Source organism: Aphelocoma coerulescens, chromosome 1 (assembly GCF_041296385.1).
Source record: "Aphelocoma coerulescens isolate FSJ_1873_10779 chromosome 1, UR_Acoe_1.0, whole genome shotgun sequence".
Lineage (NCBI taxonomy): Eukaryota > Metazoa > Chordata > Aves > Passeriformes > Corvidae > Aphelocoma > Aphelocoma coerulescens.
The window spans coordinates 43,457,841-43,474,448 of record NC_091013.1 but is presented as its reverse complement, the minus strand read 5'-3'; the positions used below and the strand labels follow the sequence as shown (position 1 = coordinate 43,474,448).

At 34.8% G+C, this 16,608-nt stretch overlaps 1 protein-coding gene across 1 annotated transcript in view; it reads left to right on the top strand.

The window, feature by feature from the left end:
- The window catches only part of GPC5 (glypican 5), a 325,506-nt gene extending 309,271 nt beyond the window's left edge, over positions 1-16,235 (top strand). Inside the window, exons 7-8 of the mRNA XM_069027549.1 lie at positions 14,588-14,750; positions 16,180-16,235. Coding sequence (XP_068883650.1) covers positions 14,588-14,750; positions 16,180-16,235 — 219 coding nt within the window. The remainder of the gene's footprint in view (positions 1-14,587; positions 14,751-16,179) is intronic.
- Positions 16,236-16,608: the final 373 nt, after the last annotated feature.

The following is a 16,608-nucleotide window of genomic DNA, read 5'->3' as shown; positions in this document are numbered from 1 at the left end:
ATGATTAAAGTACAAGTTGAGAAATCCTAGTTCAGCTTATTCCAGAGAGAAGGTCTCTAAATCAAAACTACAGGATCTTTGAGGAGGGAGAACTTTATTCTTCAGTTACTATAACTTTCAGGTCTTTAACTAAGAGGTTACAAATCTCTGATTTCTCTTTAGCACTTTGGGTCCATAAAATATTAAGAATTCATTCTTCATTGATATATTTTTGGTAAGAATATCTTGAGAACATGTCTTTCTTAATGAAAGTAGACTATAGTATAAAAGTTAGGGTAATAGAAGAAAATATGAGTGTGATTCACTGTGGACAGGGTGTGGATTTCAGCCTGGGTATCTAATTTTTTGTATGAAAACCTTAATAAATAAGTTATTGTATGAAAGAAAATAAGTGATCTCTCTTCTTCTGTTGACAGAGTTTTAAGATAGGGTTGAGGCTTGATTATACGAGCTTGATATAATTGATAATATGGCTTGATTTCTGAGCCATATCTTTTTCCCTAAGGCTCTGCCTGTAGGAATAATCTTTGCCTCTTGGGGACATTTGCCTCTTGGGGTGGAGGGGAACTTCCATCCCTGGAAGTGTTCAGGTCCAGGTTGGATAGGATTCTGAGCAATCTCCTCTGGTGAAAGGTGTCTGTGCCCATGGCAGGAGGATTGGAACTAATTGATCTGTAAGGTCCCTTGCAGCCTAAACCATTCAGTGACTCTATGATTAAGGGGTTAATTTTTCTCCCGGGCTGGAGCACAACAGCTGGCAGCCCCCAGTACTGCACTGTAGTGTACCAGCTCACATTAGAACTGCTCTGCTTTCTTTGCAATTTATAGAGCAGTAAAGCCCAGGCCTGCATGCAAAAGAGCACTACAGTAAAACAAAAAATCAAATTTTATTGTATGTGATGGACTGAAGCTCTGTTATTATAAACAGAACTGTATTTTACTAACATTTATACTATGCATATCCAGTTGATTGTATGTAAAAGTCTTGAGTTGAGCAACTTCTAGGATTGTAATTTATTACACATTCAATTTTTCAAAGATATAAAGAGAAATGGGAACACTGAACTCTAGAAAATAAACCTCAGACTTAACATTTTTATGTATTTTGTCTCATATTTTATCAAAGGCATTCTGTATTTTTTGACATTAATACTTGATCTCTTAATGATTCCCATTTCTACATAAATTTAAATTACAAAACCATGCAGAAATGAACACATTGCAATAACGAAATCTGTGTCAGGTTAAGTACAATATATAAATTTTACTAGCATTTGAAACAAAATTCAGACTCCACCTGTCATATATTATCTCCAGAGAAGTAAGGACATGCACATAGGTAATTGGATTATGAGAAACTGAAAAACACCCAAAGTGCCTTACACAGAGTATACGATATTCATGCTTGGCTTTAACAATGTTTATTTTTTTAATTTTGTATGAAAGATTTTAGTGGTAGAAATTCATACTTCTAATAAAATGAAAAATGTATAGCTGCATTGAATAGGAGTTTTCAGTATTTCCCCAATTAGATACTCTATATAAAAGAAAATAAGATACAATAAATCTGGCTCAGCTCAAAGGAATTTAAGATGTTTTTATATTTCATAAAAGCCTTAGAATGCTGACTCATCCATTTCTGATGTTTGATTATTGGCATACTTTGTGTGAAATATTTCTGATGCAATGAAAAGAATTGAAATCTTACTGTCACTGTGCTAAAAAAAATGTATAAAACTTGCCATAAAAATTTCTACTAATTGTAAGGAAAATGAATATAACAAATAGCTTTATAATTTACTCTCAAAACTTTAAAAATATTTTTTCTCTACCTTTGAGGCAGTAGGAAGACTGACATCAAATGCCTGACATTTATTTTCTTTCCTTTCTTGCTGATTTATCCCTTCACCAGATTTTCAAGGAAGAAATTATCACACCCTCTTGAAAGGACTTAGTATCCTGTCACTTCATGGCTGCAGTTTTTGAAGTTAAATGCCAAGTTTTCTAATTTTCACTTTGTTGTTTTAAATGGCTGACTCCTCCCTCCATTTTCTGCAGGAGAGTAGTTTGTGCCAGAATGAGCTTTTAGTGCAAGAATCTCGGTGGAAAAAAATTAACCTTCTTTGGAATATGTAGCACCATATAATGCTCTTCCAAAATCAGCAATGCATATGTCCGTGCATCCTTGCATGATTTATTTTAGGATGAGCTCAGACTTTTGAAGATTCTTGTTTCTTTCCAAAGACAAGGGTCTTTGTTTTCTTGACTCTAAAAGATCTAGTGACTCTAAAAGGTGACTAGTACCACTTAAATAGCCTGCAGGTGTTTAAGTTGAATAGAAATGTCCTACAGTGGAAAAAAAAAAAAGTAAACCTGCACAGTTTTTCTTTTTCTTGGTTTGGTTGTGGGTTTTTTGTGTGGCTGGTTGGTTGGTTGGGTTTTTTTGCAAAACCACATTAGCAGCAAAGAATCTGACTTTTGACTTCAATAAACATCTTACAGATAAATTTAGGCTGAGATGAATTACCCACTGGACTTGCCTCTCTTTCTGCACAGACAGATGCCTAAGTTTAGATTTCTAAAGCTACGTGAATTGACTCGCACCATAACAGCTGAAAAGATGTGTAAGCAGATTTTCTGACTTGTGTGATCCTTCAGTCTTCACCTTATTCATTAGTTTAAGCCTACCCTTGGACATCTCTGAAAAGCTCAGATAATGTGCTTCCTATATGGTAGTTCTTGTAAATGTTGCCTATTTTCTACTTGTTTTGGGTGTTTTGTTAATAACCAACTTTTTCACTACGCAGGATTTAAATGAAGATTTCTGAGTTCTACATAAGATTCACGTGTTAATGAATGGTGTTGCTGGATTGATCCTGTTTTTCTGCACTGTTCTTGGAGATTTTAAGGTTTCTATTGATATCTCCCCTGTAGTGATGAGAGAAGATGGGTGATTATGAATAAGCAGCACAGTGGCAATTATTTAATAACAGTGAGCACATGGGCTAACACAATACAATGTACTGATGAAAAAGTACTCTGATTTCCACAGTAATCAAAACTTTCTGTAATCTATGCAATATTCATTTCACTTTAAAAAGAAAATGGTTCTTTTATGTCTTCAGATAACCTAAACAATAAAGTAGTTATTAAAATGGAAATCCTGAGTTTGCATGTGCATATGAAAGGATTCAGAAAAGACAGACTAATATACCTGGAACTTTTGTGTGTGCTAGCTGTAGGAATACGTGTGACTTTATAAATATTTATACATGGTTCAAAGCCATCTGTCAACAATTAAAATATATGTCACGTTTAATAACATAGTCTGCATAGATTAGGATTACTATAATTAGACCATTGCGCACATATTACAGCTGCAAAATGCATGAGCCAGGCTTTCTCAGGAATTTCGAAAAAGGCTTCCTCTATTTTATAATATTCTCCATGGTATTTGATTGCATCTGAATAAGTAATGCTGCAGAGAAATAGCATAGGCAGCTACTTGAACTTGAAGCTAGATTTTCTGAGAAAAGTTATAATCTTATCACAGATACAAAGACCCAATGGGATCTAGAGAATTGTTCTATCAAATCTTTCTGAGAAGACTTTGATTGTAAATGGTGCACTTCTTTATGCACCGAGAAACCTGTTCTCAAGTAATGTACAGGTCCCCTCCTCCACCACTTTCACATTTCAAGGATACCTTAATTCTCTTGAAGATTTTGAAAAACAGGCATGATGCATTTTGACAAGACTAGGCAATGGGAACTATTTTAAGAATAGTTTTGAGGCAAAGAGGATTTAAAAATACAGCCCTTCATATATGATAAGTCTCAATTTATGCAAAGCAGCCTTACTACACGAATACAACCAGAGAAATATAGTTATACAGAAATCACGAAAATAAATGGCAACTCAAGAATGGGGACAAGGGGCAAATTGTGTGGCAGGAAAGCCTTTGTTTTAACCTTATTGAGAAATCACTTGCCTTCTGGAGAATGCTGGCACACAATCTCAGGGACTGGAAAACTTTCAGTGTAAGGCTTAAGTGCGGCATAAATTATGTACTAGAGTTTATACTGGCATTCTGTCTGAAGGATATATTCTGAAAATGAAAAGAGGATATATTGGACCTTAAGAACAACTTGATAAATAATGCAGAAGATTCTGGATACGTGTTTTTGCTGTGGTATGTTTTGTGGCAATCTCTTATTATAGGATGGGGCCAAACAAAGTCACATATAAGGAGGTATGCCTTTGTAATTGATACTTGGTCTCACTAATATAAGGAGATTCCTGGTTATTAGTTATATTAAGCTTCTGCATAACATCTTCTGTATTGCAGGGTGGGGGGGGAGGGGACATGGGACATGACATTATTTTTGCACAGAGAATCCATCCTGACAAAAACTGTTCTGTAGGCAACATTGCTATGTCCATGATGAGATAAATGAGTACTGAAGGATTTTGTTTCACAGTAATTGAGTTATGTGTTAAATTTTACAGGTGTCTACTGTCACATCATATTCTAGATCAATTTAAAATGCTCTGATTTAAGGGAAAAGTACATATGCAGCTGCTGAAGAGGGAAATGCATTTTTAATGTTTCCATTTTTAAGTATATGGGACATTTTTCACTTGCATTATCTACAGAGCAATGGCTAATGCAAAAGTAAAGGCTTCCTTCTGTTTTATTTTTGTATTTAACTTGCTTTCAAATGTTTCTAGGAGCGTACTAGTTTCCTGAAGATACGCAATATTGGCCTTGCTGTCAGCTTAGTCTTCATGAATTTTACACAGCAGCTGTTGCTTTTTCTCAGTCACTTGAGTCCACTGATGTGAGGACTAGAAATGTCACCAAGTAAAAGATGAAAGTAGCTTTATCATGCTGCTGGTGAATAAGGGAAAGCAGTGTGTCAGTCAGCACTGCTGGTGGGTCACCTCCACTGCCTGTCTACTGAATTCCATTCTCTGAAATCAGTTCTCTGGATAAATCACCAATTTATCCACTCACAATAGGGTAGCAATAGAAATGTACCTCTAACAATACGTTCACAATTTTGCTCATGATGGCATCACAGATTATTGCAGTGCAGCTTTTTCTATAATGCCTTCTGAATGGCCCTCCAGAAGAAATGTCAAGTAGCATATTCTTATAAAGTGAAAAGTGTTCCAGAAGGTCCTGCTTCTAAATGGCTTAATATTATGCCCTTTCACTTGCAGATCTGTGAAGCATAAGAAGAAATCAAAACCTGAAATAGCCTATCTGTGATTTTCATTATCTATCATGATGTTTAATTCACTTCAGCTGTAACTTTGGACTTCTGTTTCTACTGATAATGAGAGGAAACAAGGGTTTACAGATTATTAACTCTTAAGTAAAAAACTGTGTCAAAGAAGTAAAAAGAAGTTCTATTTTTGTAGACCTAAGATCAGAATTGACACAGACTGGAAATACACAGGTGAACAACTGATGTCATATAGATAATCTGCTGTAGAACCCATTCCTAGCTTATTTTTCAGTAGCAATTTAACACAAACATGTTGAAGTATGGAATAAACTTTTTCTTAAAAAATTAAAATTGAACACTTACTGTTTTGCTAATGTCATGATTTTTATTTTTAAGTAACAGCCAGACTCATAACAGACTGATGTTATTATCACTAGAAATCAGTTCCCGATAATGAGTTAATGATCGTGCACTTACGTCGCTATATAGGAATCTCTTTGTGAATTCTCTCCCATTTCACAACTTCTTTGGTATGTGTTGGTTTCTTATTTTATTTGAAAATCTGTCCTGTGTAATGATAATCGTGAGATTATTGAAACTGGCTTTAATTATGATTAATTCTCCATATGATTTTCCAAGTTGTAGTTGTTAATACTGAAAATGTTTGGTTTGAAACTTTCTTTGAGAAAATTTAATTCTTTAGTTGTAATCAGCATTTTTCCTCAGAAATAATTTGATCTTTTTCTTGCTAGTAGTATATTTATATAGAGAAGTAACATACAGAGAAACAATGAATTTTATATCTATAGCATCTAGATAATGGTTGAGATTCCACTGTGCTTTTGTCCAGTTGACCTAGTTGTGCTATGAGCTGTGTTGTTACCAAACAAACAGAAAATTCACTGCCTGGCTAAAGGAATTAGGAATTTACTTGGAAAACTTTCTTTTGTCATTATTTCTTTTCTATAAATCTCAGTTTAGACTCTGGCCTTTGCTCAGCTGAATAACTCCCAGCTTTAACTAGGATTATGGTTCAATTGCATGTGCTCAGATGCCTGGAACCATTCCAGCTGCTCGGTGTTCCTTGGCCTCCAACTGTTGCTTGAGAAGCTCTTCTGCAAATTCTCTATCACTCCTCTCTCACTGTGTAGTTCTCCAGATACTCTAGGTCATATCAAAAAGCAATAGACAACCATGTCCACAAAACTGAATTAAAATTCTAACATGCAAATTACTACTGAGGACCTTAGACATTTTACTTACAGAAAAACATGTAAATGTTTTGGCATCTACACTGAGGTGCATGATTCTGAAGCCCAACCTCACCCACAATCCTGGTTATGTTTGTTCAAATGAGCTTTATCTGATCACAGTATGCCATGTTATTTAAGTCAATCCATTTTCTTATTTTTGGTTAGACCTCAATCATTCATGAAAGCACTTGATATTAAGCTGTCTAGTAGTGATTCACATATTCTGTTCTGGAAAAACAGAATTTCAGTCTACTATTACCAACAAAGAAAACTGTCTAATATATGTCATATATATCTATCTATATCAACCCTTGTCAAGGTAGAAAGGTCCAAAAATTCAGATGAGGATGAGGTAAAGGGTGATTAAAATTAAAATTATTTTCAAATTATCTGAAAAATTATTTGTAATATCAAGTGGAGGGGGTTATAACCAATAATATTCAAATGAATAAAAGGGAACAGATGAACAGAAAAGAACAGTGGCATAAAAAAATACAAGCACATGCATGGATGGGTGAAATGGGCAAAGAACATTAGTCTCTGACATTAATCATATATAATGTGACTTTGTTCTGTTATTTCAACTACTAGACAGAAATAAGAGTACATGCTATTGTTCTGGAGTTTAATTTTGCTCTCATTTGTTACCTTAGAAATGTCTAATTCATTTACTTAATTTTCCGAGGATGATTTAAACCTACAGTGAAATGTTAGCAAGACATGCATTTTTACAGATGGAAATACCTAAATATTTTTAAACACATCAAGTTGATAGTGTGCATATCTGTGGCAGCAGGGATTGCACCAAGGGATAAGAGCCAAACTTTTGCTCCTATATTCACTCTGAACAAGTAACAGCTGGAAAGAAAAGTAATCGCTCATGACAGAACTCAAGTGAGAACATGAATAGGTGGTGTTAGATGTAAAATGCAAATATTAAGCAAGATTTCAATATGTAACAAATTAGGAAAAGGGTATTTGTGAATGGACAATTACATTTAGGAGCTGTATCTATATTGCTAAGTAAAAAGAGGATCAAGGGTGAGAACATACTGCTCCACATCCCCTTACAAATGTGCTTACAAATACCCTCTTAATAAGCGATTTATCTTAGGGAGAACTGGTTGGGGAACAGATGTAAGTTACAAAGACTGAGAAATTCAATATCTATCACTGTACCTTATTGCCCAGTTCTCTTTTATTTGGCACTGTAGACATCCCAAAAAACTGCATCTGTTAACTGTATTAAATAAAAATGTTCAGGAACAGCAAGTGTCCTATTTCCTACAGCAGAATAACCATATCCAGGCTGCCTACTCAGAACAGTCTGTAGACTATGCTGAGGCTCAAATTGGGGTCAAGCATTTTTGTGGAGAGTGCTAGTTAGGTCAGTTCAACTCTGTGATGGCCAGGAAGCATGCTAAGGATGGAACAATATGTTCAGTGTGTGCTTGTGCTTGAACACATAGTCTCACTGTGTGGAATTGTACCTTCAATGAAAATTGCTAGTCATTGCTACCTAATTCAGCAATTAGCTTTCTTTGAAAATTTTGTTCTCTTACTAAGTGATTTTGAATGAGACATAAATAACTACTGAGAAGAAATGTCTGGATTTTGAAGTAGTTGTATAATAATAAGCTGGGGTGATTCTTATTTCCACTATTCAGGCAGCAGCTGATTTGATCCTGCGTTAGTAAAGGTATATCAAGAAAGCACAAAAGGTAGGTTAGAGCTGTGTTGTGCAGTGCTGGTGCTTAGCCACCTTTCTAATTTTTGCAGTTCAGTTCAGTAAGCAGAATGAATGTGTATATCTTTGTTCAGCTGAGTTAGCTTAGACTGGAGAGAAATATTGTGTTCCATCAGAATTTCAGTCTACTGGTGATTTTATGGAGAAGAATGGGTTTTCAAACTTGAAACAGAGTTGTAGCCCTGGATCGAGGCAGAAAACAGTGGGTTTGATATAGCACTGTATGTATTGCTTGCACTTTGTGTATCATCTCAAGGATATAAAGGCTATATCTGATTAGAAATCTCATTCTCTTTTTGAAAATATCATTAAAAAAAAAAAAAGAGCTGATGTACTTCACACAAAGCTACAGCTTTTTAAGCTTTTTATTCAAAAAAATCCCAACAGAGCACTATCATGAGGGACTATGAGTTGCCATTCTAGTGATCTAAATACCAGTCTCCAGTATAAACTGGACTTCTAATTTGGAATGCACATTTTTGTTGAGGAAATGAAACCCTGCAGGAAATTCTGGCCTACAGGTGTATGAGTAGTTTTTCTTAAGAGATCACCAAAGGAAATGCTGTATTCCTAAGTATTTTCTGTGCAATGCTAAGCAGAGAGAAAAAAATTAGCAGTTTACGCCTCTCATTTGAAAGAGTTCAAGGTAGTAATACTTCTAGAAATAGTCTGGATTTGACTTGATTAGCTAAATTGGATTCACTGCTGGGGTCCTTTGAGATTCCCTCCAGAAGTACTTATGATGTGCACATAAATGAAAGAGAGGAAATACTATGACTGAGCTTAATTCACAGTGAACTGCAATAGAGCATCAAGATGTTTTTATTTAAATACAAAACAATAAAATTTATAGAAAATCCATGTTTCCCATGAAGGTATATGATGTAGAATAAGTGAATAGAATACTAGATTTTATTTATCACATCAGTTTCAATAGTATAAACATAAGTTTTATGGCCTTTCAGTGTTCATCATTCATTAGACATTGTCCTTGTTTCAGCAGGGATAGATTTAATTTTCTTCCTAGTAGCTGGGATTATGCTGTGTCTTGGATTTAGGGCGAGAATAATGCTAATAACACAGTAATGTTTTACTTGTTGTTGAGCAGTGCTTACTCTGTCAAGGACTTTTCATCTTCTCTTACTGCCCTGCCAGTGAGCAGGGGGGAGGTGTGCAAGAAGATGGGAGGGGACACATATGGGACTGCTGACCCCAACTGACCCAGGAGATATCCCATAACTTACAAAATCACACTCAGCATATAAACTGGGGAGAGTTGGCCAGGGACTGGTGGCTCACTGCTCAGGTCATCAGTCACTAGGTGGTGAGAAATGGTATTGTTCATTGCTTGTTTTTTACATTCTTTTATCATCATTACTATTATTATTTTCCATTTCTTTTATGTCATACTACACTGTCTTTTACCCCAACCCATGAATTTTACCATTTTTCTGATTCTCTCCCTCATCCCACTGAGAGGGAGTGAGACTGTCTGGTGTTCCTGCTGAGCTAAACAACAACAGAGATTAAATCACTTGCAACTTCCTGCAAGCTCAAAAAACCAAAATAGAGTACAGTCTTGCCATTTCAGATTTACTTATATGAATTAATAAATTTTTGAGAGGCAGAAGGGACCATTTTGGTTTTTTACTTCAAGCTCATACATAGCATGTCCTTGAATCTCTGAATTAATTCATGATTTAAGACCAAAACCTGTTTGATCCAGAAAAAAAAAAAGAAAAATCAAAAAACACCCTTACCACAACTGTTGATAATTCTTGTTTATTATTGAAAAATTATTTTAATATAGACCAACCTGAATATTTTTAAATGTATTATTCTGGTAGCATAGATTTTTTATGATTCACTTTGAATGTTTAAATAAAAAAATTGATTTATTTGCTATTTTCATATACTTTGGCCTGCTGAATCTATTAAATCTGTGTTTGCCGTATAGGCACTTACAAGGTTCATAAGGCTGGTTAAATAAATTCTTGAGATCAAGGGGTTTTTTTGAGGGCACTAAAGGATGAGCTCCTTGGTTAAAACAAAAGCACTTTTTTGCTGCCATTCTAATCACTGAAATAGAATTCACTTCTGTGCCATCCTTTATGAACAAAGGCAATGAGAATGGGATTTAGGAGTAATATAACACCCCGAATCTGATTCAGTATTCCTATTTCTGTCCCCAAAGATATCCCATTAAAATCTTTGGCTAGAACATTGCTTGTGGTAATTCTTATTCTTCTGGCTACCCAGGACACCCACAATTAATTTACGGAACAGAATATTTTTTCTTTTAATATGCATGTAATACAATATTTAGACTTGCAAATTTACTTTTGTCTGTATTTTATTATAGTATGTGTTTTAAAATTCACTCAATTGCCTCACTTGCCAGATGAGATTTTCTTAGTTTGTCACTTCTCTTTGTTGTTTAGTAGTTCTCCACTTCTTGTGGCAGTAAAAGATTTATCATTACCACTTTGTTTTTCATTTTACTTTCCAGATTCATCGATAAAAGTCTTAAATAATCTTGAAAGTTTACTAGGCCCTATAGGACTGTACAATAACCATACATCCTTAGTGACAATCTTCCTAATTATACTTAGACTCTGAGATTTGTTGAGAAGCTTCAAGTACCCTCATAGGTGTCTCTGTAGCTGCTGCAAGCAGTTCATTTTCTTACTGAAATGTTACAGGGCAATGAGTCATATTATTTACAGAACCCTGGAAGTACTTTATTACAACAGTGTAATTTCTGTAATGCAAATATTTTCATTCTAAAAGGTGAAATTTCACAAAATTTATTAATGGTACTTTTTGGTATTATAACCTTGTTCAGAATTGCTTTTGGGTAAAAGAAAGCATTCCACTAAGCCATCAATGAAAGTCCTGAGAGGTATTTGGGCAATGGAGCACTGAAAGATCTGAGGGAGGCCAAACTTCTCAAAGCTATGTAGGGAAGCTGTGAAGATGAAGACTCCAAAGGACCTTTCAGTTGACTTACACCCAAATCATTCCCCCATGCACATGTACCCTAGTAGTGGCGCACAAACTTTCTGGGAAAATAAAATGCCACCAGCAGAGGACATGCTTTTGATACCAAAGTCTTAGTTCAATAAAATTTCATCAACATTGAGAACCAGCAAATCTGGAATGCTGGTGTATCTACTGCAGTCTCAGAACACTGGTGAACTAACCCTTGCCATATCTCATTCAAATTAACACTGTTGCCAATATATTTGCTGCTACTTCCATTGAAATTGAAAGACAATAATGTATGATTAAAGCATGGGGTTTGGGGTTTTGGAGTTTTTGAGACAAAAATTTGATAGAATGGAAAAACCTTTGGACAAAATAAGAAGAAAAAAGATTATTTTAGACTGTGACACAACGGGAAGAACATTCATTGTATTTTTTTGAGGGGCAGATAGTATACAGCTAGTAACCCTTCTTATTCAGCTGGAAGACCCAGTAAGAATATACAACAAAATTTTCCAGTCATAACATGTACTTATTTTCCTCTTAAATAATAGCTTTTTAAAAAGTGCAGCACAAGAGAATAATTCTTTTAAACAACTTTTATCTTTGTAATGTGAATCAATTTATCTTTGAAGAACTACATGGATTTCTGTTTAATAAAGAATTTATACTAGATCCAAACCTTGCTTAGTAGAGAACCAGCACGGAGATTTGTGAACTTATATGGAGACAGTATTTCTTCTTGTACAATTAAGGAGACTGAAGAGAATAACAAAGTCCAAAAAATGAATGAGCTTACTCATTATTTAATCTCTACTTTTTCAAGTACAGTGAAAAGTTTGGAAAAAGTTAAAGAGCACTTTTTCAATGTTGAATCTACCTTTAAAGCAATTAAGTGGGATCACCTGTGTTTTTAGATTTCTAAGCAGAAGTCAATAATGCATAATAAGAAGAAAGAGAGGAAAGAGAAACAACTAAGTTGTGCTGAAATTTAAAGAAGCAACAGAATATAAAACCTTATTAAGTCTATATATTTCTAAGACTGAAACAGATATAGAGGAGGATGCATGTTCTCAGGCTGAAAAAATGTGTGTGTATATATATGTATATATATACACACACCAGATATATATGTGGTATATATGGTGTATATGTATATGGTATACTGTGGAAACTTTGGCAAAAAATTTTGTTTGAAAAACTGTCTTGCTGGAAGTTCATGCCACATTTATGCCACAGAGCTCAGGGAAAAAAAGTACCTTATCATACAACTGGCCCTGGGAATGTGTCATAATATGATTTGGGGTGAAAAATAAGTGTGCTGTTATGAGTCTAGTTCATTAAACTGCCTGTGTTTTGTTTCAATAAATACTATTATGGTAGAAGTATGGCATGGATTACACAATGAGCAGGGAGATGAGCAGCAGTAAAAATGAGCTTTTTTTCCTCTTAGCTGGGTAGTTTGTCTTTTAGGTAGCATATAAATGCCTAATAAAACTTTTGAATTAAAAGTGCAGCATAAATTGGTCCTGTTGATTCCATGGTGAGTGGCATTCTCCTGTTCTACACAGTGGCAAGTGGATCTTATAGAACCATTGAGATTTATCTGAGTGATCTTGTTGTAGTGGTGATTAAAATATTTTTTGTTGGGCACTGTATAGCACTTAACAGATTAAGCAGTCTGGGAAGTGACTCCATAATCTGAAACTAAAATCATTATATTTGTTGAAAATATGAAGCCAGTATCTTGTTAAACAACAAAGCAAACACATTTTTGAAGGTATAAAACAACTGTGTCTGTTTCTGACTAATTAGTAGCTATTTCAAGAAGAAAGAACTATCTGATTATTAAATTAAAGAATCTGAGCCAGTGAGGTTTTGGCCAGTGTAAAGAAGTCTTCCTAGATTTAAGCATGCGTAATGCACAAACCTGTACAAACTGATGTTTTGGATAAGATAAGGTTATAAGAATTATTAACATTTGTAAGCACCTGGTTTTTTAGAGGCTGTGATGTTCATATTTATCTGACAGATAAACTGAAATTAATCTGAATGGGGAAGAGGGCATACTGTTTGTGTATGTATAACAGTTGTACCTCGTATATTTAAAAATTGGATGACAGCAGTTGAACATTTGATAAATGAGAGAGATTAACATTATTCAGGTGATTGCTCAGCACTGCTCAACAGAGTGGAGAAATGTATTAAACTTTGAGATCTCTACTGTTTTCTTATAAACCAGGCAGATATCATTGGCCATCTCTACAGTGATAAAAGGACACAGAGAACCAGTTTATTTACTGGAACCAAATCACTTACACTGCTTAGGCAGCTGCCAGTATCAGCTATCCTTCTGCTTTATTTTAGGTCATCTTTATTATTTCTCCAAGGCAATGCCTGGATGTCCTTTGGAAATAATTCTCTCCATGTTAGTCCTGCCTCTGACTGTACTAGTTAGGTCTGCTGTTCCTTGGTCAAGCAGTTGATATCATCCCAACACATTTTTTTTTTCTTCAGCTTCTACCAGATTTCCATATGACACACCCAGAGCAGACAAGTATGTTTTGGGTCCACCGATATAGAGCTGCAACACAGCTCACATACTATTTCAGATATTTCAAACTGAAAAATTCACATAAAATAATAAATGTATCTTAAGTCTCAGTAGACACCACATGGGTCTTTAAAAGATCCAGGTACTGCTGTTAAGTAGCACAGATGCTGTCTGCTCTAAGTGGGCCTATAAGAAAGGGGGTAACAAACATTTTAGTGGGGTCTGTTGTGGTAGAAATAAAGGCAATGATTTTAAATGGAAGGAGGTGTGATTTAGACCATGTTTAAGGAGGAAGTTTTTGTATTGAGGGTGGTGAGACACTAGAACAGGTTTTCCAGTGAGGTGGTAGATGACCCAGCCCTGGAAATATTCACGATCAGGTTGGATGGGGCTCTGAGCAACCTGGTCTAATTGAAGATGTCCCTTCTCATTGCAGGGGAATTTGGACTAGATGGCCTTTAAAGGTCCCTTCAAACCCAAACTATTCTATGATTCTGTGTACTTATCCATTACACTTGGCCTCTGGGCCAGAAATTGGTACCAGATCTTCTTTTATAGTGATAAAGAAACAGACATTTTGTGGGGTTTTAATTGAAAATTAACTATACATCTCCAAATACCATTCTTTTAAATCTATCTGTAAGCCAGAGTAGAAAAAAAAATTAAAAAAAAAAAAAAATCAGAATTCTCATTATGTTGATCCTGAAATTTCCTTTTCAAATCAGGTAATTACTAGGGACAAACCTGAAATTCTGGGTAGTCACTGAAGCTCTCCATATGTACTGCTAACTTGCATACTATATCTTGTCTTCAGCTGTTACAGGGCAAATCATTTCCAAAATATGACAAATGGGATCTCCAACAAACAGGCAGTGGTGGTGGTGTAGATGAACAAATCAGTGGTGATTGTGATGATGAAGATGGTTGTGGAGGATCTGGAAGTGGAGAATTCAAAAGAGTCCTGAAAATTACAGACTGTAAGTCCATGATTCTGTTTCCTTCATGCATTTAAACAATGAGTTGGCATATTTTACACTAATATATACCACTGAATTATCTTGGAAAAGGTGTGAAAAGTTGTCTGTGGAATGTTTCCAAGATTTACAGGAATAGGCCTGCAATTGAGCATGGTATCAATATGAGTATCAGTTCCATTATAACACATGTTAAAATATACTTGGCATAATATAGACTTAAACCAGTATTTTAGTAAAGTAATAGGTGTAAAGTGACATGTCCCTGTGAGTTATTACATTAACATAAGAGATTTGGCAGCTAAAAAGAGAAACTGCACTAATTTTTAATGGAACTATGACAAAACATGAGGTTTAGTGCTGGTAACTGCATTTCATAGAGAACTATTGGAACCAATGTACTAAAGCACTCAAGAATAATGCCACTACTGGTTCTTATACATCTTTCTATTTTTCTTACTGTTTTGTTTTTATGTAGTTTGGGGGTTTGTTTGGTTGCATTTTATTTTTGTTTGATTTATTCTCTGAAACACATCTGTAACAATTTTCATTTAAAAAACCCATGCTTGTGCACTTGAATGGCATAGAACTCCAACCATGAGCAAGGTAAGCTAATTACTTCTCTGAATCAGGACATCTGTCTGCATATCTTATTTCCCTTCCCAGTGTAGAAATATAGGCAGAGATGGTGGCAATAGATGAATTCTTTCATCTAAACTGCATTTTTGCATTTCACATTATGTATATTCACTGAATTTGAGGGTGATGCATGTTTTCAGGCTTAGATGCGAACCCCAGGTCCTTTTTGACTTGACAGTAAAGAGGCAATTTAAAAATGTGTCTGTAGAGAAGCTGTAGTTGCCCATTTCCTTTTGAACTGGTGGAAAAATGAGACTGAGGGCATGCCTTAACAAGTCAGTTTGGAATCTGCCTAGGATCTTCTTGCACTGACAGTCTATACACTTTCAAGTTCTACGAGAAGTCCAGATGGGATTTTGAGCAATATCCAAAAAAGTTTGGACACTTACTTCCTGAGAGTGCCCTTGGAGGTATAACTTTGGAAAAAGAAGCTAGGAGTTCAAACATTTAAAACCAGATGTTCTTTGGAATACTGTATATATTATATCTATTTGATAATGACACTCTATGGTATTGAAGGACTGTAAAATAGTCTTAGAATGTGACTAGAGCTATTAAGGATGTATTAAATGATGAAAGAATTTCAAGAACAGTATATTTTATTTCACTCTCTTCTGCTGCATTAGAATTTTCTTCATATTGATATATTTAGTGTAATCTTTTCAAAATGTCAAAATTATAATCAGCATTTATATTCTCTTTATACTACATCTTCTAAATTGCTAGAATTGTAAGCTGTGTTAGAGATAGTGAAATTTGCATGTAATTCTGTTTCATTTGAACTTTTTCTAAGATATTATAGAACAAAAATATGAATCCATACTGTTTGATATTTTGACTTCTGCATAAATCTTGAACATTTATGCTGGCATGCATTTCTTATTTGGAATTCACCTTAAAAGTTGTCTTTAACATATACCAGAAAATCCTACTTTGTTCTGGGGCCTCAGATATGGACTATCCAACAGAACTGTTAAAATACTCAATTTTGTAGAATTTTTGTTACAATATAGGTCAAGAACATATTTTTTTTTCCGAAATCACTTGTATCTTTAAGTATATGTTTAAGTGTATGTTTAAGATAAATGAAACAGGTGCTTGAAAAATTTTTCTATTGCTTCACTGTGATATATGAGTAGGACTGGGGGAATTTAAAGTGAAAACCAATATATTTTAGTAAGAAAAAAAATTATCTTCTCAAGATTTAAGATTTTATGTGAGA